Raw genomic sequence first — 18,132 nt, 5'->3', positions numbered from 1 at the left:
AGAAATGTTTTGAGAAGATTTAAATAATAACTAATTATTAAAGCTTTGATCTACTAGTATATTTCTTCTTTGTCTAGCTCGTGATGTGGTATCGACCCTGTATAATGAGAAGATAGAGGATGCTCTTAACTTCCAATGGATCAGTCAGTTGAGGTATTATTTTGAAGAAGGCAATGTGATGGTAAGGATGATTACAACCACTGTTCCCTATGGTTATGAGTATCTAGGAAACACTGGAAGACTTGTTATTACACCACTCACTGATAGATGTTACAGGTAAGAATCATTGTATACAAAATCATGATCTTATTCTTGACAAAGATACATGTATATTATTCAATTTACTTCATTCAAGATCAGTTGTCTGCATAGAAGTGTTATAAATTCTGGTTATTTCTTATTTGTAGTTGTTTTTATTAGCAAATCTTGTATCAACAGAATTTTCAACCAACCTGTATATAATTGTAAGTTGAAAATGATTGGTATGGCTAACTTTTGTAACAGAAGTTTATAGTAATTATTCAAGCATATTAGGCGTTCAGAGAAGTTTGTGCTTCTGACCCTCCATACCTATGGCCTTCATGAAATGATTTTTGTCTGTCTTATTATTAATGTGAACATTTGTAATACTTCTAAGCTATCATGAGTGAAGCAGTTTGTAAAATAAAGTAAAGATTAAGAAAAAATTGCTTTGGATGCTCAAAAACGTGATTATTATATTGAATATGCAGAAAATACCTGATACATCTGAAATAATAGAGGTATTTTCTGCATATTCAATATAATAATCACGTTTGTGATTATTATATTGAATATGCAGAAAATACCTCTATTATTTCAGATGTATCAGGAGATGGTATACGCCCTTTTGTCATGAACATATTGAATATTTAAAAGAGATGTTACTCCTTGTTGTTTCAGGACATTAATGGGAGCCTTATTGTTGAACCTTGGAGGAGCTCCAGAAGGTCCAGCTGGTACTGGTAAAACAGAGACCTGTAAAGATCTGGCTAAAGCTGTTGCAAAACAGGTAAGTATACAGAAAGAAGGCATACAATACCAAGGTGCTTTAAAATCATTTAGGTCAAAGTGAACATTTTATCTTCATTCCATGTAATTTTTACTAAGTTTGAGTAAATGTATGCAATTTCATTTCAACAAATAGCACAATTTGGAAAAATGTTTGTCATTCTTTTTTTGAATATTTTTCTGTATTATCATCATTCAATATTCCTGTGTAAACAGTCTACCTCAAGAAATATACTTTATTTTTCACTTTATTACTATCATATTGTTATTGTTGTTGTTGCAGTGTGTAGTATTCAATTGTTCTGATGGTCTGGACTACAAGGCCATGGGAAAGTTCTTCAAAGGCTTAGCTCAGTCAGGTGCGTGGGCATGTTTTGATGAATTCAACAGGATAGAGCTGGAGGTAAGTAAGCATTCTATATACTTTGTACATATATTCCCTGTGTAAATGACATTATGAAAAAAGGAAAGAAATCATATTGCAGAATTTCATCATGAAGTGTTTTATGCACACACAAATGATTAATTCACTATTGATATTTGATTAATACATGTCCCCCCCTCAAAAAAAAAATTCCCTGACACTAAAACACTTATGCCTGCTTAAAATGTGTATTTTTTGTATGAAATGTTTTTTTTTTGCTTGTATTGAATGTCGTTCTGATCTTTACAATGTAAAGCACTCTGAAGCACAGAGTATTAAACATTACATAAATTCAACTATTATTATATGTTTATTATAGGTTCTGTCAGTAGTAGCCCAGCAGATCCAGAGCATTCAGAGAGCTGTAGCAGAGCAGCAAACAACCTTTGTATTTGAAGGTACTGAGATCTCATTGGATCCATCTTGTACTATGTTTATTACCATGAATCCTGGCTATGCTGGTAGAGCTGAACTACCTGATAATCTCAAGGTAAGTTATTTGGTGTTCAAAATGCCATTGGGTAGGGTTATTTGATAATGCAGTGGGTGATTTCTGAACTAGTTTTGGGCCGGTTTTTACGTCAGCACAGCTCCAAAATAACAAATAAGTGATAATCTATCAATATTATATAAGATGTGGGCCATTTTTATACCTCTGCTCAACATAGGTAGTTGTTTGGGCAATGTTCAGAATATAAAATCTACCTGCATGTTTCTTGTTTTGATTTTTCAAATTTAAATCACAACATAATTTCATTATTTCTTCCCAAATCACTTCATCATTGTGTTCACAAATATCATCATCTTCTAGCTGTTGTGGGATCTTTGATCTTCCATACACATTTAGGTAATATTTAAATGAATATTCAATCCAACAGCGGAATTGAAATCTCCCAATGTAGTGTTTATTCAGTAAACAATATTGCTTACAATATTATTTGTTATTTCCAGAACCAAATAGCATTGTATATCAATTCAGTGAAAGTTACAGGACATCTAGAATGAATTAATATTTCAGATTATGATAATTCATGATTTTTAATTAACTTATTTGTACATACAAAATCAATAATGTGCCATTTGATTCTCAATTTTGATAAAGTTTATAGACAATGAAAAAATGATGTTGAATCGTAATTAGTTTTGAATTGGAGTAGTTGGCTTTAAGATTATTACTGTGAAATACAGTAGTAATGTTGCATTGAAATGTCAAATTATTGTTAAATGGCAGTCATTATCCATTACTACTTTAAAACACTTGTTTTATAGGTTTTATTCCGTACCGTAGCCATGATGGTTCCTGATTATGCATTAATTGCTGAGATCAGTCTCTACTCCATGGGCTTTGTTGATGCTAGATCTCTATCTACCAAGATTGTCGCTACCTACAAACTATGCTCTGAACAGGTACAGTCATCATTTTGAAATTATGCTTACTCAACTTCTTGCCAACTCCATAAAATAATCAGTCTGTTTGTTTGTCTGAACCCACATTTTCCTATACTCTCTCTTCGTTTTGGGAAGTATTCAAGCCATGATAACTTTGCCCACTATTGATTGTGCCTAAAGTTTGATTTTGAACTAGGTTTTATGTTACTTTCTACTTTCATAAATTTCAGAAATTGAGGTATGAGTGAAAGTTTACAGGGAAAATAATGAGTAAGGATAGGCTGGACTTTGTGATGTGTGAAGCCAAAACTTTCAGATGTTGAGAAGCAGCATGACATTTTACAATGTATTTGGAGAAAGATCTACATGTATGCAACAAATGGTCAAATTGAAAAAGATATCAGAAATGAAATAGTGATAACCACTGGATTACATGTGTACTCTTAAGTTGATTGCACCATTAATTGTTTTATTTTATCCAGTTGTCCTCCCAACATCACTATGACTACGGTATGAGAGCAGTGAAGTCTGTCTTGACTGCAGCAGGGAATCTGAAGCTTAAGTTTCCAGACACAGCTGAAGATATTCTTGTGTTGAGATCAATCAAAGATGTCAACCTACCAAAGGTAATTTACAAAGGATTTTACAATATGTAGAACTATAGAGCTTGGTATTTGTGTAATTGTGATAGAATAACACACTTTAGATTAGTCAAGAGATTGGCCCAACCCACAATGTTCTCACGTTTAACATGGTTGTAATAATGTTTCAGTTATTTATATCAATTCCAAAGTAGTTCGTCTTAAAAATCCTTTTAAAATCCCTCCAAATATACAGACTATGCAAAATAATAATAAGTTATGCATGATACACAAAGTTAAATGCAAACAGAAAAAAAAGAAGAAAAAGTATGTTAGACTGAATATGAGATGGAAAGCACAAAAGAGAAAAGCTTTATTACTAGCTATCCATGTCAGAAACAAAGTTATATAGACCATTGCTGCAGTGCTAAGAATAATGTCATAACTTTTTCCTCCCCAGTTTTTATCTCATGACATCCCGCTGTTTGAAGGCATCATCTCGGATCTCTTCCCTGGAGTAGAGCTTCCTCGTCCTGACTATGGTGTCCTGGAAGAGGCTCTCAAGACAAATATTACCAGACGGAAACTTCAATATGTGCCTTGGTTCATTGAGAAAATCATTCAGGTATGTACATGTAGGAGTTGATAAAGCAGTAGTATGAAGTGATTCATATATGAGTAAATGAATAGAGAGTCTAAACTGAAGGTAATCATGATTGTTTCAAGTTCTGATTGTTGTTCACAGGTCTCCATAGTTCTGTATACCGACATTGAAATGTGTACTTAACTACTGCATATACCCTGTCAAATAGAATAAGTATACTGTCATCAGTCACAAAACATCTGACAAAAAGGGGCAATTCCCTTTTTAAACATTTGCAACTCTCTTCCACAGCGAGTTTAACCTTTTAATATTTGATATACAGTCTATATCATAGTATGAGTGTCTACCAAATTTGTTTTGTTGTACTTCATGTGTTTACAACATATTGTTGAAGTCAGTGGTATAAAATTGTGTTTGTTTCTGTCTCTTTTGGACTTGGATAGAATAACAGCTACAGTCACACCTATGAAACTGACTCCAACCCAATCAAAGAGAAATTATTTGGAATGACATAGCATCGGTTGGTTTGTAATCTGTTTTTGTTATGACTTAAGTATAACCATGTGTTCCTTTTGTTTATGTCTTTCAATGCCTCTGGTCTTTACTTCAGATTTATGAGATGATTCTTGTACGTCATGGTTTGATGATAGTAGGTGATACTATTGGAGGCAAGACCAGTGCCTTCAAGGTTCTCTCAGATGCTCTTGGTGATCTAGAGAAAGATAAACTCATGGATGAACATAGAGTAAGTATGGTAACTCTAGAGTCTGTCCAATATTAGAAGTAGGAAAAAAAAAGGTAGTAGGTCAGAACATTTGGGAAGTTAATGGAATGTCATGGGCCAAGTAACCTTGCATTGTGATTCTTAAGGTACAAAAGTAATTAGAGCTATATTTCTCTGAAAAAAATCTATTTAATAACAAGTATTAATACGACAATGAAGTCAGTGTCCATCTTAGGACAACTCCTTCCTTCTGATTCACTTTATTCTTGTTTTAATTTTCCATTTCTGCTTATGCACATATGAACATGCTATGTATTCAGAGTCCTATGCACTATGAAGAAACAAAGTATTTGTGTTTTAATTGTTGGAATCATGTTTAGTAGTCTAACACTATTTACCTTCAAGGATAGATGATTATTGTTTCAGCTGACTGCTGAGAAGTCATGAAGGCATAACCCTCCCCCCACAAAAAAAAGACAAAAAAAGAGGAAAATAGAGAGCCAGTTACTTTATATCTTCTTTTAAGAACATCATGAGGAATCATTTCTTTACCAAAGGGTACTTAGATCTAAAATTTATTTGGAACCTAGATGAATTGTACTCACTGCCACTTCTACCAACTAATATATCACATATTTTATTTTCTTTGAATTACAGGTTGAGTATCGTATCATCAACCCCAAAGCCATCACAATGGGTCAGCTATATGGCCGATTTGACCCAGTTTCTCATGAATGGTCAGATGGTGTATTGGCTAATACATTTAGAGAACATGCCTCTAGTACATCAAATAGTAGGAAATGGTGTATATTTGATGGACCAGTAGATGCAGTGTGGATTGAGAATATGAACACAGTACTTGATGATAATAAAAAGGTAACATATTTAGGAATAGTTAAAAAAAAATTGTGGCATAGCACGTAGAATGCAATCTGTCTATTTCCCTTTCTCAATGCAAATTCTTTTATTAGAGTTTGAAGATACGGTTCTATAAGTTTTCTGTCCCTATTCTCTTAAAGGCAAATTCTAGTTTTGGAAGACCTCAGTAGCAATTGAAAGTTTCTTGTTTTTAGCTATTGAGGGGCAAAACATTAATATATTAATGAGAGACAAAGTAGCTGAACCTATTCTAGGTCTGTTGTAACCTTAGAATGGACAAGCCAGGTGGGTGTTTCATAAAGCTGTTTGTAAAGTCACGAACGACTTTACGCATGACTGGAACATGTTCTTAGGTCATAAATCAATTACATAGGGATACCACATAGCACAAGAAAGGATCACCAGTCGTGCGTAAAGTCATTCGTATCTTACGAAGAGCTTTATGAAACACCCACCAGGTTGTACAATTCTTGTAACTCTTAGCTTTATAATGCACATGATAAATCATTGATTTTGCATATCAGCTGGCGCAGAGTCAGCTTCCCTAGCACAATATTTCATTGGTTTCAGAGCAATATTCAATTTGCTTCCACTCCTGGAAATGCAAACAATTATATACTTTTTAAGGAATATAAACTATATACAGTGCCAGTCGCCCTGAATCTGCCCCCCCCCCTTATTCTTAGGCATCGGAGTAGCCCAGCCTTTTTAGGTTAAGGTTATATTTTTTTTCATATGGAGAATCAAAGTTTGCAGTTTTTCGCCATTTTGAAAATGAAAAAGAAGTGAATTGCCCAAACGTTCACTTTGATAATTTATTTTATCTTAATATTAGCTCTGTTTGATGAGTGGTGAGATCATTCAGATGAGTAATAAACAAAACATGATCTTTGAACCAAAGGATTTAGAGCAGGCCTCACCAGCTACTGTCAGCAGGTAAATCACAACTTTTCACTTCAAATTCAAACTCAAACGATAATGATATTAACATACTTAAGCAACCACAAGAGTCCCCAAAAAAATATCACCTGGTTTTACGGATTAAAGGTTGGTTACCTTTGAATAATTTTCCCCCATTGTGAAGGCTGTATTACAGGAACTTGTCCATAATGACCTCCTGCGTATAAAGACCATTTTTTTCTCCTTTGAGTGGTTTTTATAGATAGGTTTGATTGCAATAATATTTATACAACCAAGGAACAATGAAAACAATACATTCTAATCTGCTTTATCAGACACCTGTAGAGGAAGATGATCTGTCTCTTAGACCAGCCATAAGTTAGGTGTTCCTTAAAAAAATTCCTATTGAAAATCATTCTTTACAGGAACTTACAGCTGCTTTACAAAGTTTGCTTTTCTAGTAGGATGGAAGAGACAATTTACTGTCATAGCAGTTTTAACATCTTTATATCTTTTGAGTGTTTTCTTGTATCTTGTGGTTATGACACATCTGGGACATATCTTGATTGAAATGATTTCACCTAGGGTAGAGTTAATGGTTGTTTTAGGTCTTTTGTGATTGCTTCTTAAATTTTGATTTTATTTCACTAAGAATCTGTGTAAAAATTCTTATTTGCAATTGTCCCATATGTGATCATTGTTTGTTAATGTCAGTTTTAACATTTGATTTTGAAATGATACAGATGTGGAATGATATACATGGAACCATCTCAGTTAGGTTGGCAACCATTAGTAGCATCATGGATGGAACATGAAGTACCTGACTTCATTACTAAACAGCAGAAAGAAACTATGGAGGTGAGTCATGTCATTTTTTAGAGGTTTCGCTTCTATTTTTGCAGAAGCCTTACAAATTTAAAATGATATTTTACAGATGTGTATCTATCAGATATAGTTACTGTTGTCTTGGAACCATTGTTCATTGTCACCATCCAAAAGGCCTGACTTAGGGCTAGGTACAAACCTTAAACATCTTATTAAGTTTACCCATTACCTACTGGGACTGTGTCATCATTGTACAAAGTGTATGGGTATTACAGGATACAGTAGTCACAAAGCGTTAAGCTAGATTATGGACAAAAAGCCACATTGCCCTTTGCCTCACCAGATACATCTTGCGCTTCTCCATATTAACAATATCCCCAAGTTTAGTTTAGAATGCACAAATCAAAACCACTTCAAATGTAAGCTCGTCATGGTTGTCCAACCCTCAAATCAATATGTATCTGCAATAGGTTTATCTACACAATTTCATAATCACAATCTAGAGCAATAGATATACAGATTGTTTGATAAATTACAAATTATGAAAGTGATGTCTTGATCATTAGATAATGAATGTATGATGTGATATTGGTGATGGTTCTATCTCTCCTGCACTCAGATGTTGTTTGAATGGTTACTACCACCATGTTTACACCATGCTAGTCGTATCTGTCGTCAGCTTGTTCCTATGTCTCCTATGCACATGACTATGTCTATGCTAAGACTCTACAAATGCCTTCTCACTGATGTTGGGTAAGATTATAGTTATACTCATATTGAACATACATCCACACCCACAAACACATGAAAGTGCAAATTGTTTATTACACAGTTGTTGTTTTTTACACCTTTTTTTTGCTGTAATAGTGATTAACATTTGTTTGTGACATCACATGTGTGCACCCAAAGATTTATGCATTATTTTTTCCAACACTAAAATGAATTAGTAATAGTTCCAAGTGTTATCAAGCACATTGCCATGATAAGTGAAATAATTGTACATGTTTATCTATTGTTGCATACAATTGATATCCTATTAATGATTAAAGTTGCCTTTTTAATCTACACATTTTTCTAACATTTTTTATTTTACAGTTCTGTTTGTGACATTAAATACGTATTTACATATATGGGAATATTAATTTCATATCTGATAAAAAAATGTCTGTATTATGATATATATGCTTAAGCTGGAGACCCCAGTTTTGAGTTTTCTAAAATGCGAATTCCATGTTTTCAAACTGTGAGGGATCATCGTCAATCTTTGTTTAGGCCTGCATACTTGAGGAATGATGATCTAATTTGTTTTGTGGTCATAAGCTTAAAGGTCACAAAGTTTATCATTGAAAATTTTCGAAGTTGTGTGTGATATATTCTGGGTCTTACAATGGCGTAGGCATGAAGATTTAATTGCATGCATTAAAAAAATCCATCTAGTTTTATGTATTTATAAGTGTTATAATTATAATAATAAGGATGATAATCTGCATTATATAGCATTTGATACATTTGAACGACCAAGTTCCAAGACTCAATTGCTAGGCTAACTACATAGGCTTTTGCATTCTTCTGGATACCCATTTAACACTTGGGTGGAGAGTGGAAAAGTGTGGATTGACGCTTGTCAAAGGAGGCTTGGTTGCGATTGGATTCGAACACATGACCCTTTGATTATGAGTCAAGAGTCAGAACCGCTACCCTGCAGAGCTTCCACATTTTGTATATAACAAAGTGTTGTACATAGCAAAATTATTATTTATTTCTAATGAGGGAAATTATTATGCCAGGTTGAAGTACAATATTAATATGATTAATGCTGAAAACAAGGAAAGGCATTGTTACATTTCTGACGTTTAATGCATCTATGTTTTGAAGTGTGAGTTCTCTCTGAAATAAAAGAAAAATACAAAAAACCTTATATTTAGGATGGCCAGTTTGAATGTAAATGTAAATCCTGCTGTTTTGTAATGTGCAATTAACCTCCCGCCACATATGCACCCCACAAACCCAGCCTACCTAAAAACAACCCCACACACATTTCAAACCCGCATCTACTAATACATGTATTTATTGATAAGTACATATCACATGGTCCAGATATTATTTGAATCTCACTATTTGATATGTTTTGTTTTGTTTGTTTTATAATTATTTTTAATGGTTGCTGTGGTGCTGGATGCTTAACCTTTGACCTTTAACCCCCAATATTGATGGTGACCCATGCTGCTAACACAGGGCTATAAAGAGGAGGTATGATATGTAATGTATCAATGTACAGTTTTATATTTCACTTGTTAGATATTTGACTTCACCAGGTGCAAGCCAATAGTTAAATGTTAGTAATCAATATTATGTTACTCATATTTCAGCTTTGGTCAGGGTTGGCCAATTCAAGTCATGTTGATTTTGTCCATGATTCAAATTGCTATTTAAATCACCATGATTAAAAAAAAATCACTGACTTAGGACACGAACAGTAGGAACATGAACAAGAAATTTTCATAAAGTTTGTATATGGCAGTTTTGATTCTCAAATCCATGATTTGAATTAATTTACCTGTTGATATACCAAAGGTACAATAAATACCTTTTTCCCATTTTTTTCTTAAGAAAATGACATTTCATTGACATTTTTGTGACACGATGTGTTTGGAAGTTGCTCACATATGACACCACAAATAAAAAAAATTGCATGAACATGTAGGCCTGTTTTTACACATTTTCACAATACATTTCTTTGGTATACATTGTACATGTACATGTAGGTAGGCATTCTTCTTTTAAATAAGTAATTCTTAGATTGCCTATTTATTTGAAAATTTTATTCATAATGTACTATTTATGGAGTAATCAAATGTTGAAATAGTCTATGCAAACTCACTTATCAATACTAATTTTAGGGAGGAAACTGAAAGTGACGTTGATGATCTTGATGATGAAGTAGAAGATGATCCTGATGCCTCTCTATCTGATCAGAAGCTCCTTGATGAACGTTCCAATATGATGCTCTGCTATTTCTTCTTTTCAATTGTTTGGTCTATTGGGGTTTCTGTTGATGGAGCATTCAGAGAAAAGTAAGTATAGGGGTCATATGAGATCTTATTTCACATGTTGAAATGTGTTGTTTGTATTCAGATCATATATGACAGATGTTTGTGAATTGTATGTTGTTCATTTGCTCATGTTGCAATTGATAGAATCTTATAAGAAATTAAGTGATAATAATGATAAGATTGACCTTGTAATTTTCATTAAGGATTTTCAGGATTGAAGAATACAAATTATTAAGAAAGTATAACTTTGAAAGCTAGTACCAATGACCCTTACCAGATTTTGTTATGCAACTGGAATTTCATATGTGACTACCCCCATCCAATATCTCATATGGGGTGAATATTTGCATTCCTGACTCTACTGAGTTATGAGTGGTTAACTCAAATGCTTGAAGGCCCCTGTCTGCTGAAATCTAATGATCTTTCCTCCCTTTTAATACCTTGTATAACAAGAGGGCTTTATCAGTTCACTGAGTTTCAACTTGTATTGCTTGCCATGGCACACGCTTTAGCTCAACAGCAGTCAATTCAATCTCTTGCTACATGACTGTATTCAACAAGCAGGAGATTAGCCTCACAAAGAATTGTCACCTCTGTATTGTTATTAGCTATCAGACAGTTATTTTCTCTATTCAAAGAAGTGTAGTAAATATAAAGGATTTCTTCCAGTCAAGAGTGTATATTGAAGGATTAAGAGGGATTATGAAACTCCTTGCTGACTGCATTGTCATGGTATTAAAACTTTTCAAGATCACTTTGGAAAGATTTATTTAGTGCTTGTTTCTTTTCTATTCTAATTATTCACATGAGATTCATGATTTATGCTTGATAATATGAAGGAATTTTCAAATTGATATGTCATTTAAATGTTGAAAGTTTATTTAAACTTCTGATTTTAATTCACAGTATGTACCAAGCTGACATAAAGAATGTTGGTGGTATATTGAAAATGACCTTTTTTACTTCAAGACGTTTCATTGAGCTTTGAAATATAGGCTCAGATTTAATCGTGATTTGTTTTCCTCCCATAGCTTCAGTGAGTTCTTCAAGCAGCTCTGTGACATGGAAACGACTGGGAAGCACCCTCGTCCTAAGGAACTCAAGTTTGCTCGTAACCTGTTGATTCCCAAGCGAGGTTCAGTCTTTGATTATGTCTATACGAGGAAGACGTTTGGGGCTTGGAATAGATGGGAAACCTTTGTTACTCCTACTGAGATCGCTGATAATACTCAGGTATTAAAATCCCAATGATTGTAAAAATCATGAAGTGCTTTTTAACAATTTTACTCTTGGACTACATATAACTGACAGTGTTGATTTAGATGATAACTAAACGACTCTGACTAAATAAAGTGATAGCATTAAGTCATTACTTTGTATGTCATGTTTCATCAAATCAGCAGATGCTTCTCTCAAAATCTCTTACGTGGACTACATACATACATGCAAAATGCTGACTGTAAACTATATGCCAGAAATGTATGAATACACAGTTGAACAAATTAGTGAAGATATACACTTATTACAGTACACATAGATGCTGTTATTATTATTTCACATACTCATTTTTTAAAGATATGTTATATGTACAATGTATATGTTATGTACCTGTTACAGCGAAATTGTACATTAAGTTTTATACTACTGCCCTGCATCGACAGCTATGCGTCATGTCCTGGGCCTATCTTAACTGTGATTATGTTTTGTATTGACTTTGTAAATTTCTTTCCTTTATTGTGATTTCAATAAAGTGATATCAAATCAAATACAAGGATCTAGTAATTGATTAAATCTAAATTTTAAATTTAAAGAGAGTCTAATTAAGGAAGAACCACTTATGTAATTGCTCAGAATTAAAAAACTGTTCATGGTCATTATTTTTATTACTTTATTAAATTTGTCTTGTTTCTCAATTTGCATGCATCACATTGGATTATTAAAACATGAAATTAAAAAGATAATGGTGAGATACTGTGTGCCGTGCTTATTTTTATATTAATATTTTGTTCAACCCTTATTATTTGTGTTGTCTAAGTGATACACTCTTTTATCAGTATATTTCCTCAAGTTATTTACCTGTTTAAAAAATTGTAAAACACACCAATATTTATTTCTATTATCTTTTGAATAAATGTCAATTTGTAATTGGTTACATTTTTCTTTCTACTTGTATGTCTCTTACTTGGTAATGTAAATGTATTTTTGCACTATTTTGAATATGCAAATATTGAAATTGACATATGTTGATGTAATTTCTTTGGTACTAATACCTGTATTTTCTGTCTATTGTCTTGTTTATACCAGGTGAATGAACTAATCATCAAGACTGTAGATACAGAACGGCAACTCTTCTTCCTTAAGAAGTTATTACTTCAAGGTGAGAAGGTTCTGTTTGTTGGTCCAACTGGTACAGGAAAATCAGCCATCACCAATGCCTTCCTTCTAGACTTAGCCAAAGGGGATTACATCCCAAATAATCTCAACTTCTCAGCTCAAACATCAGCTAATCAGACACAAGATATCATCTTGTCTAAGCTTGATAGGTGAGTTAGTATAAGTGAAAGAAGTTGACTACAACACATTTTTTTGTCTTTCTGTTTAGCTGTATCAAAGCTCCTATTCTTCCTATTGCACATAGTCCGTTTTACAGAAAAATCTCATCAAATTAAATGTAAAACTATAAAATACTTATATTATTTGCAATAAAAAGGAAGTGCTTGTTTAGAACCAGAAGTTTACATCCCAAGAATTGAAGGTAAAAAAAAATAAGAGTGCCAGAGATGGCAAGATTTGGACAGCTATTTATGCCATTGGGAGAGTAATTGCAACTGACAAATATTGTGATGATTTAAATATTTTAATTGCACATTGAAAAAAGTAGATGTATCATATATTCCATTGTGAACCAATTAATTTTATATCATTTATTTTCTTTTTTTGCTTTAAAAGGAGAAAGAAAGGTGTGTATGGTCCTACACCAGGCAAGAAGCTTGTAGTGTTTGTGGATGATCTGAATATGCCAGCCAAAGAGAAATATGGTGCACAGCCTCCTATAGAACTACTTAGACACTGGGTGGATCATGGCTACTGGTTCGACAGGTAATGCAGTCTTTAAATCGTTTTACACCAATCTCAACTTTTCTTTCGTCTGGAGCTTCTATATTACAAAAAAAAATTATTGTTTTCTTTTATTCAACAGCATCTTTTAAAACCACCACCCTTGTAGGTGCATAGTGAATTTAGCATAAAGTGATATTATCTTTTGTTATCCTCACATCAACCAGTCTTATCTCAAATGCTCTTGTTTTTCTGTTGCTGTATGAGGATAAAAGTGCATTCAAGTAACACACACTCACACACACCCTCATCCACACACACACAATAGACACATTCAAATTATAAAAAATATGGTTCTTGTCAGGGTATCACAAGTATCATTGTTCCACCATATTTGCTCTGCAAGTACCACGAGAGTAGTACTAATATATCTTAATGATAAATGCACACAGTGTATTATATTGATAAAGCTAAAACAAAATAAAAACAACTAAATTGTAGATATAACAATTATGATAATATATGCCACAATTTTATTGTGCTTTACAGAAGTAATATCAAACTTATTTGAATGCTATCATTGATTTTAGGAAAGACACTAGTATGTTGTTCCTTGAGGATATCATATTAGTATCAGCAATGGGTCCACCAGGAGGAGGTAGGAATACAGTTACTCCTCGCTTTCTACGTCACTTTAATATCATCACCATTGACACATTCAATGAAGAGACTATGAAGAATATCTTCACTCCACTCCTGGACTGGCACTTCAATCGAGGTTTTGAGACTAATCTTAGGAGGTACTCAAGGGTAAGTACATGTACTTAGAATCAAGTAAAAACTTACAAAACATTTTGCGATTAAAAAAGATCTTTCAGTCTTTTGTTGTAAAAAAATGCCTGTTACAAAAAGCTTCATTTTGTAGGAGATAGGCTGTTCGATGATTTTATGGACAAAATTAATAGTACAATGAATGTAATAAACCTTAATTTGTACTTAATGAACTTTATAAAGAAATCAAATATTAAGGAAATGGTTAAAAAAATGTGAATCTTCTTTATTTTGCAAATGATCAGGGGGATGTTTCATAAAGATTTAAGTATGACTTAGTGTTGCATAACTTGCATTTAAGTGCCGATGCATGTATGATATGCAACATGTTTTTTTGATAAATACACAGTAGTGAGTGTCTGCTTGATGTGATCTGACCAATACAGTCACGCCTTTTTATTTTGCACGCAACTAGGCATTTGATTGTGACTCTAATTCATGCCTAAATATTTGTGAAACACACCCTGAAGTGTTAAATAGTGTGATCCAGTATTTCTTGATTTGTTCCTTCATTATTTCATGTTGCATTATATTTCAGATAATGGTATATTCTACCACTGAAATCTACATCCAAGCCATCTCTAGTTTCCTGCCCACCCCATCCAAGTCTCATTATGTCTTCAATCTACGAGACTTTGCTAGAGTTGTACAAGGTATCCTTCTAATCAAGCCTTCATGCATGCCATCAGGACCAGATGGAGCTAAGAAACTCATCAGACTTTGGGTTCATGAGGTCTATCGTGTCTTCTATGATCGCCTAGTTGACGATGACGACCGTCAGACATTCTTCACCATGGTCAAGGTATTTAGGATGTATCTCATATTCCAATGTATGTTCATGATCAATCCCCTGTTTATGATAATGTTGGTTGTCAAGCTTACCAGCCTGTGTATAAAGTGATGTAAGTTTAGTGCTGTGTTGGTGCTGTTGTTTAAATACAAATCATGCTGTTGATCCAAGCTCCACCACCAAATATGGATTCAGCTGAACACTGAGTCAACCTTAGCCACAGCCATATTTCTAGTTTGTGTTTTGTCTGGTGCTATGTAGTGCCTGGTACACCAACACTTACGTTTAACACCAAAATTGCAATCATATTTTGTCTTGAGTGCCCAAAAGGTGTTAAGCAATTAACTAATACAGTCCTACACGGACCATCCAGGCATCATATCCAGAGGGTTGATTTTCTTGCTCGCCACAACTTTGTGAGAATTCCTTCATTTGACGTGTTTCATTAGCATCCTGCAAACATTATTATGTCACAAAGCAATATTGAATTGAAAGTAATTTAGAACCTGTTTGATTTGATAGTGGATTTTGGTTTCCACAGTGCTTTAGATCATAACTTTTAATATACTAAAAATGTTCATAGAAAATGAATTCTATGAATTAAAACATTCTATATAATTGCTTTTTGCAAATAAGTACAACAGAAAAGTGTGTTTGAGATATTCCCACCTGGTTTTAACATCACTTAATCATGAATTTGTTTGTTTTTTGTCTCACCTGCGAAGCAAAGTGAGACTATAGGCGCCGCTTTTCCGACGGCGGCGGCGGCGGCGGCGGCGGCGTCAACATCAAATCTTAACCTGAGGTTAAGTTTTTGAAATGACGTCATAACTTAGAAAGTATATGGACCTAGTTAATAAAACTTGGCCATAAGGTTAATCAAGTATTACTGAACATCCTATTAGAGTTTCATGTAACATGACCAAGGTCAAAGGTCATTTAGGGTCAATGAACTTAGACCATGTTGGAGGATTCAACATCGAAATCTTAACCTGAGGTTAAGTTTTTGAAATGTCATCATAACTTAGAAAATATATGGACCTAGCAAACGTAGTAGGAAAGCGACGTTTCGTCTGCAAGCTGCTAGACTTCGTCAGGCAATGAGCAAAGACGCTGCTGCGCACGGGTTATATAGCGTCGGGAGCTATTGTCCGGCTCCACTCGGGCGTGAGCCGCGCTGTGATTGCTCTTTGCTCATTGCCTGACGAAGTCTAGCAGCTTGCAGACGAAACGTCGCTTTCCTACTACGTTTGCTACATCGTGAGACAACTGGTTATTTCTTCTACTCAATCCTTCACCACGATGAACCTCTTCCACATCATCTCTCAGAAGTATGGGCGCCCTGCCCTAAGGCTTGTCCGAAGACACGAACGCTGCTCGAAGAAACTCGCGAGATTTTCCAACCATCTTACCTTCCTAACCCGTTGCATCAAGAACGCCGTTATCCCGAAAGATCTTAGAGTTCGCCCGCCAGTACCCACCAAGTCAGCACGCATCATCGCCGAGAGGACCTCCCGCCTTTTCCTTCGTGAAAGAATCCGCCTCACCCGCATGACTCTTAAGTCTATCCGCGCCGAGATTGAGTCCAGTACTACCCTTGTCCGTTCCGCGCTCGCCGAAGAGCACTACAACAATGCTCTCGAGCTTTTCGACGATATCTACCGCCACGAATTTGAGAAGTGCAAGTCCCGACAACAGGATAAGTATCTCAAGATTAGTTCAGAGGGTAAGGATAGTTCCGTATGTGCCGATTCTAGCTCTCGGGTCGTCAATTTGTCTAAACGCAAACTGACTTCTGATGAGAGTGCGCTGCTCGCCAAGGGACTTAACTTTTCAGTAGCCCCGAAGCGTGTTCCCGCTACCGAGATTGTTGCGAAGGTGGAATCCTCCATCCGTTCGCTTGATGCCGAAACCATCGGCTCCGTAAGAAGAGAGATAAATGCTATCCTCTCCTCCGCCGAACCGCCTAAATCGAACATTACTCCCGGCATGCGCAAAGCCTTGAAATCGCTCAAGGAGGACGAGTCTATTATGATTTTGCCAGCAGACAAAGGCCGCGCCAGTGTTATTCTGGACACCGATGTCTACCGCGCCAAGATGTCCGAGTTAATCGAATCCGGCCCCTATCACGCTATCAGGAAGGACCCGACCGATCGCCTCTCCCGCAAGCTTTCCACTATTCTTCGCGGCTTTCACAAGAATGGTGACATCGATGATTCTACCTACCGTAAGCTAAAACCGTCGCAGAAGCAACCGCCCAGGATCTATGGACTGCCTAAGATCCACAAAGCTGACATCCCGCTTCGTCCGATTGTGTCATGTGTGAGTTCGCTTGCTTACAACACGTCTAAGTATCTCGCTGATATTCTTGCTCCCTTAGTCGGTTCCAATGGGCATGCTGTCCATAACTCCGCGTCGTTTGTTGATTTCCTGCGCAGCGAAACCATACAGGAACATGAGGTCATGGTTTCATTTGATGTGGTATCATTGTTTACCAATGTACCCATCGACGCCGCATGCAAGGTCGCACTTAGCAGGCTCGAACGTGATGAGAGCCTACCCGAGCGCACACAGTTATCTCCGGCCCAGGTAACTGAGCTTTTGAGTTTTGTTTTGCAATCTACGTATTTCATGTTTGCCGGCAATTTCTACGAACAGCAAGAAGGAGCAGCCATGGGCAGCCCTGTTTCCGCGGTGATCGCTAACCTGTTCATGGAAGCTTTTGAGGAACGTGCGCTGAATAGTTGCCCGCCCGACTGCGCCCCTAGAGTTTGGAAGCGATACGTAGATGACACGTTTATCATCACGCATAGATCCGCCGCCGATGACCTTTTGAGCCACATGAATTCGCAGCAGCCCTCCATCCGTTTTACCATGGAGATGGAGTGCAACGAGCGCATTGCCTTTCTAGACACTTTGGTGCACCGTGACACCAGCGGCCGACTGTACACCACCGTATACAGGAAGCCCACACACACCGATCAGTACATTGCTTATGATTCGCATCACCCGAAGTCCGTTAAGCGCGGGGTAGTGAAGTGTCTTT

At 35.6% G+C, this 18,132-nt stretch overlaps 1 protein-coding gene across 19 annotated transcripts in view; it reads left to right on the top strand.

The window, feature by feature from the left end:
- LOC121410272 (dynein heavy chain 3, axonemal-like) overlaps positions 1–18,132 on the top strand; it is a 106,613-nt gene that overhangs the window by 47,094 nt on the left and 41,387 nt on the right. For 14 of the 19 annotated variants that reach the window (XM_041602244.1, XM_041602241.1, XM_041602243.1 and 11 more), the window contains exons 25-44: positions 78–276; positions 922–1,030; positions 1,313–1,432; positions 1,773–1,943; positions 2,723–2,860; positions 3,325–3,468; positions 3,884–4,048; positions 4,638–4,772; positions 5,409–5,627; positions 6,466–6,566; positions 7,274–7,388; positions 7,975–8,108; positions 9,591–9,605; positions 10,256–10,429; positions 11,440–11,641; positions 12,366–12,371; positions 12,713–12,951; positions 13,358–13,507; positions 14,056–14,275; positions 14,835–15,098. In XM_041602244.1, the coding sequence (XP_041458178.1) occupies positions 78–276; positions 922–1,030; positions 1,313–1,432; positions 1,773–1,943; positions 2,723–2,860; positions 3,325–3,468; positions 3,884–4,048; positions 4,638–4,772; positions 5,409–5,627; positions 6,466–6,566; positions 7,274–7,388; positions 7,975–8,108; positions 9,591–9,605; positions 10,256–10,429; positions 11,440–11,641; positions 12,366–12,371; positions 12,713–12,951; positions 13,358–13,507; positions 14,056–14,275; positions 14,835–15,098 (3,020 nt within the window). The remainder of the gene's footprint in view (positions 1–77; positions 277–921; positions 1,031–1,312; positions 1,433–1,772; positions 1,944–2,722; positions 2,861–3,324; positions 3,469–3,883; positions 4,049–4,637; positions 4,773–5,408; positions 5,628–6,465; positions 6,567–7,273; positions 7,389–7,974; positions 8,109–9,590; positions 9,606–10,255; positions 10,430–11,439; positions 11,642–12,365; positions 12,372–12,712; positions 12,952–13,357; positions 13,508–14,055; positions 14,276–14,834; positions 15,099–18,132) is intronic. The other 5 variants (XM_041602245.1, XM_041602237.1, XM_041602255.1 and 2 more) reach the window with 2 other exon arrangements.

Source organism: Lytechinus variegatus, chromosome 3 (assembly GCF_018143015.1).
Source record: "Lytechinus variegatus isolate NC3 chromosome 3, Lvar_3.0, whole genome shotgun sequence".
NCBI lineage: Eukaryota > Metazoa > Echinodermata > Echinoidea > Temnopleuroida > Toxopneustidae > Lytechinus > Lytechinus variegatus.
The sequence above is the reverse complement of the archived record's forward strand: the minus strand, read 5'-3'. Positions and strand labels throughout refer to the sequence as shown.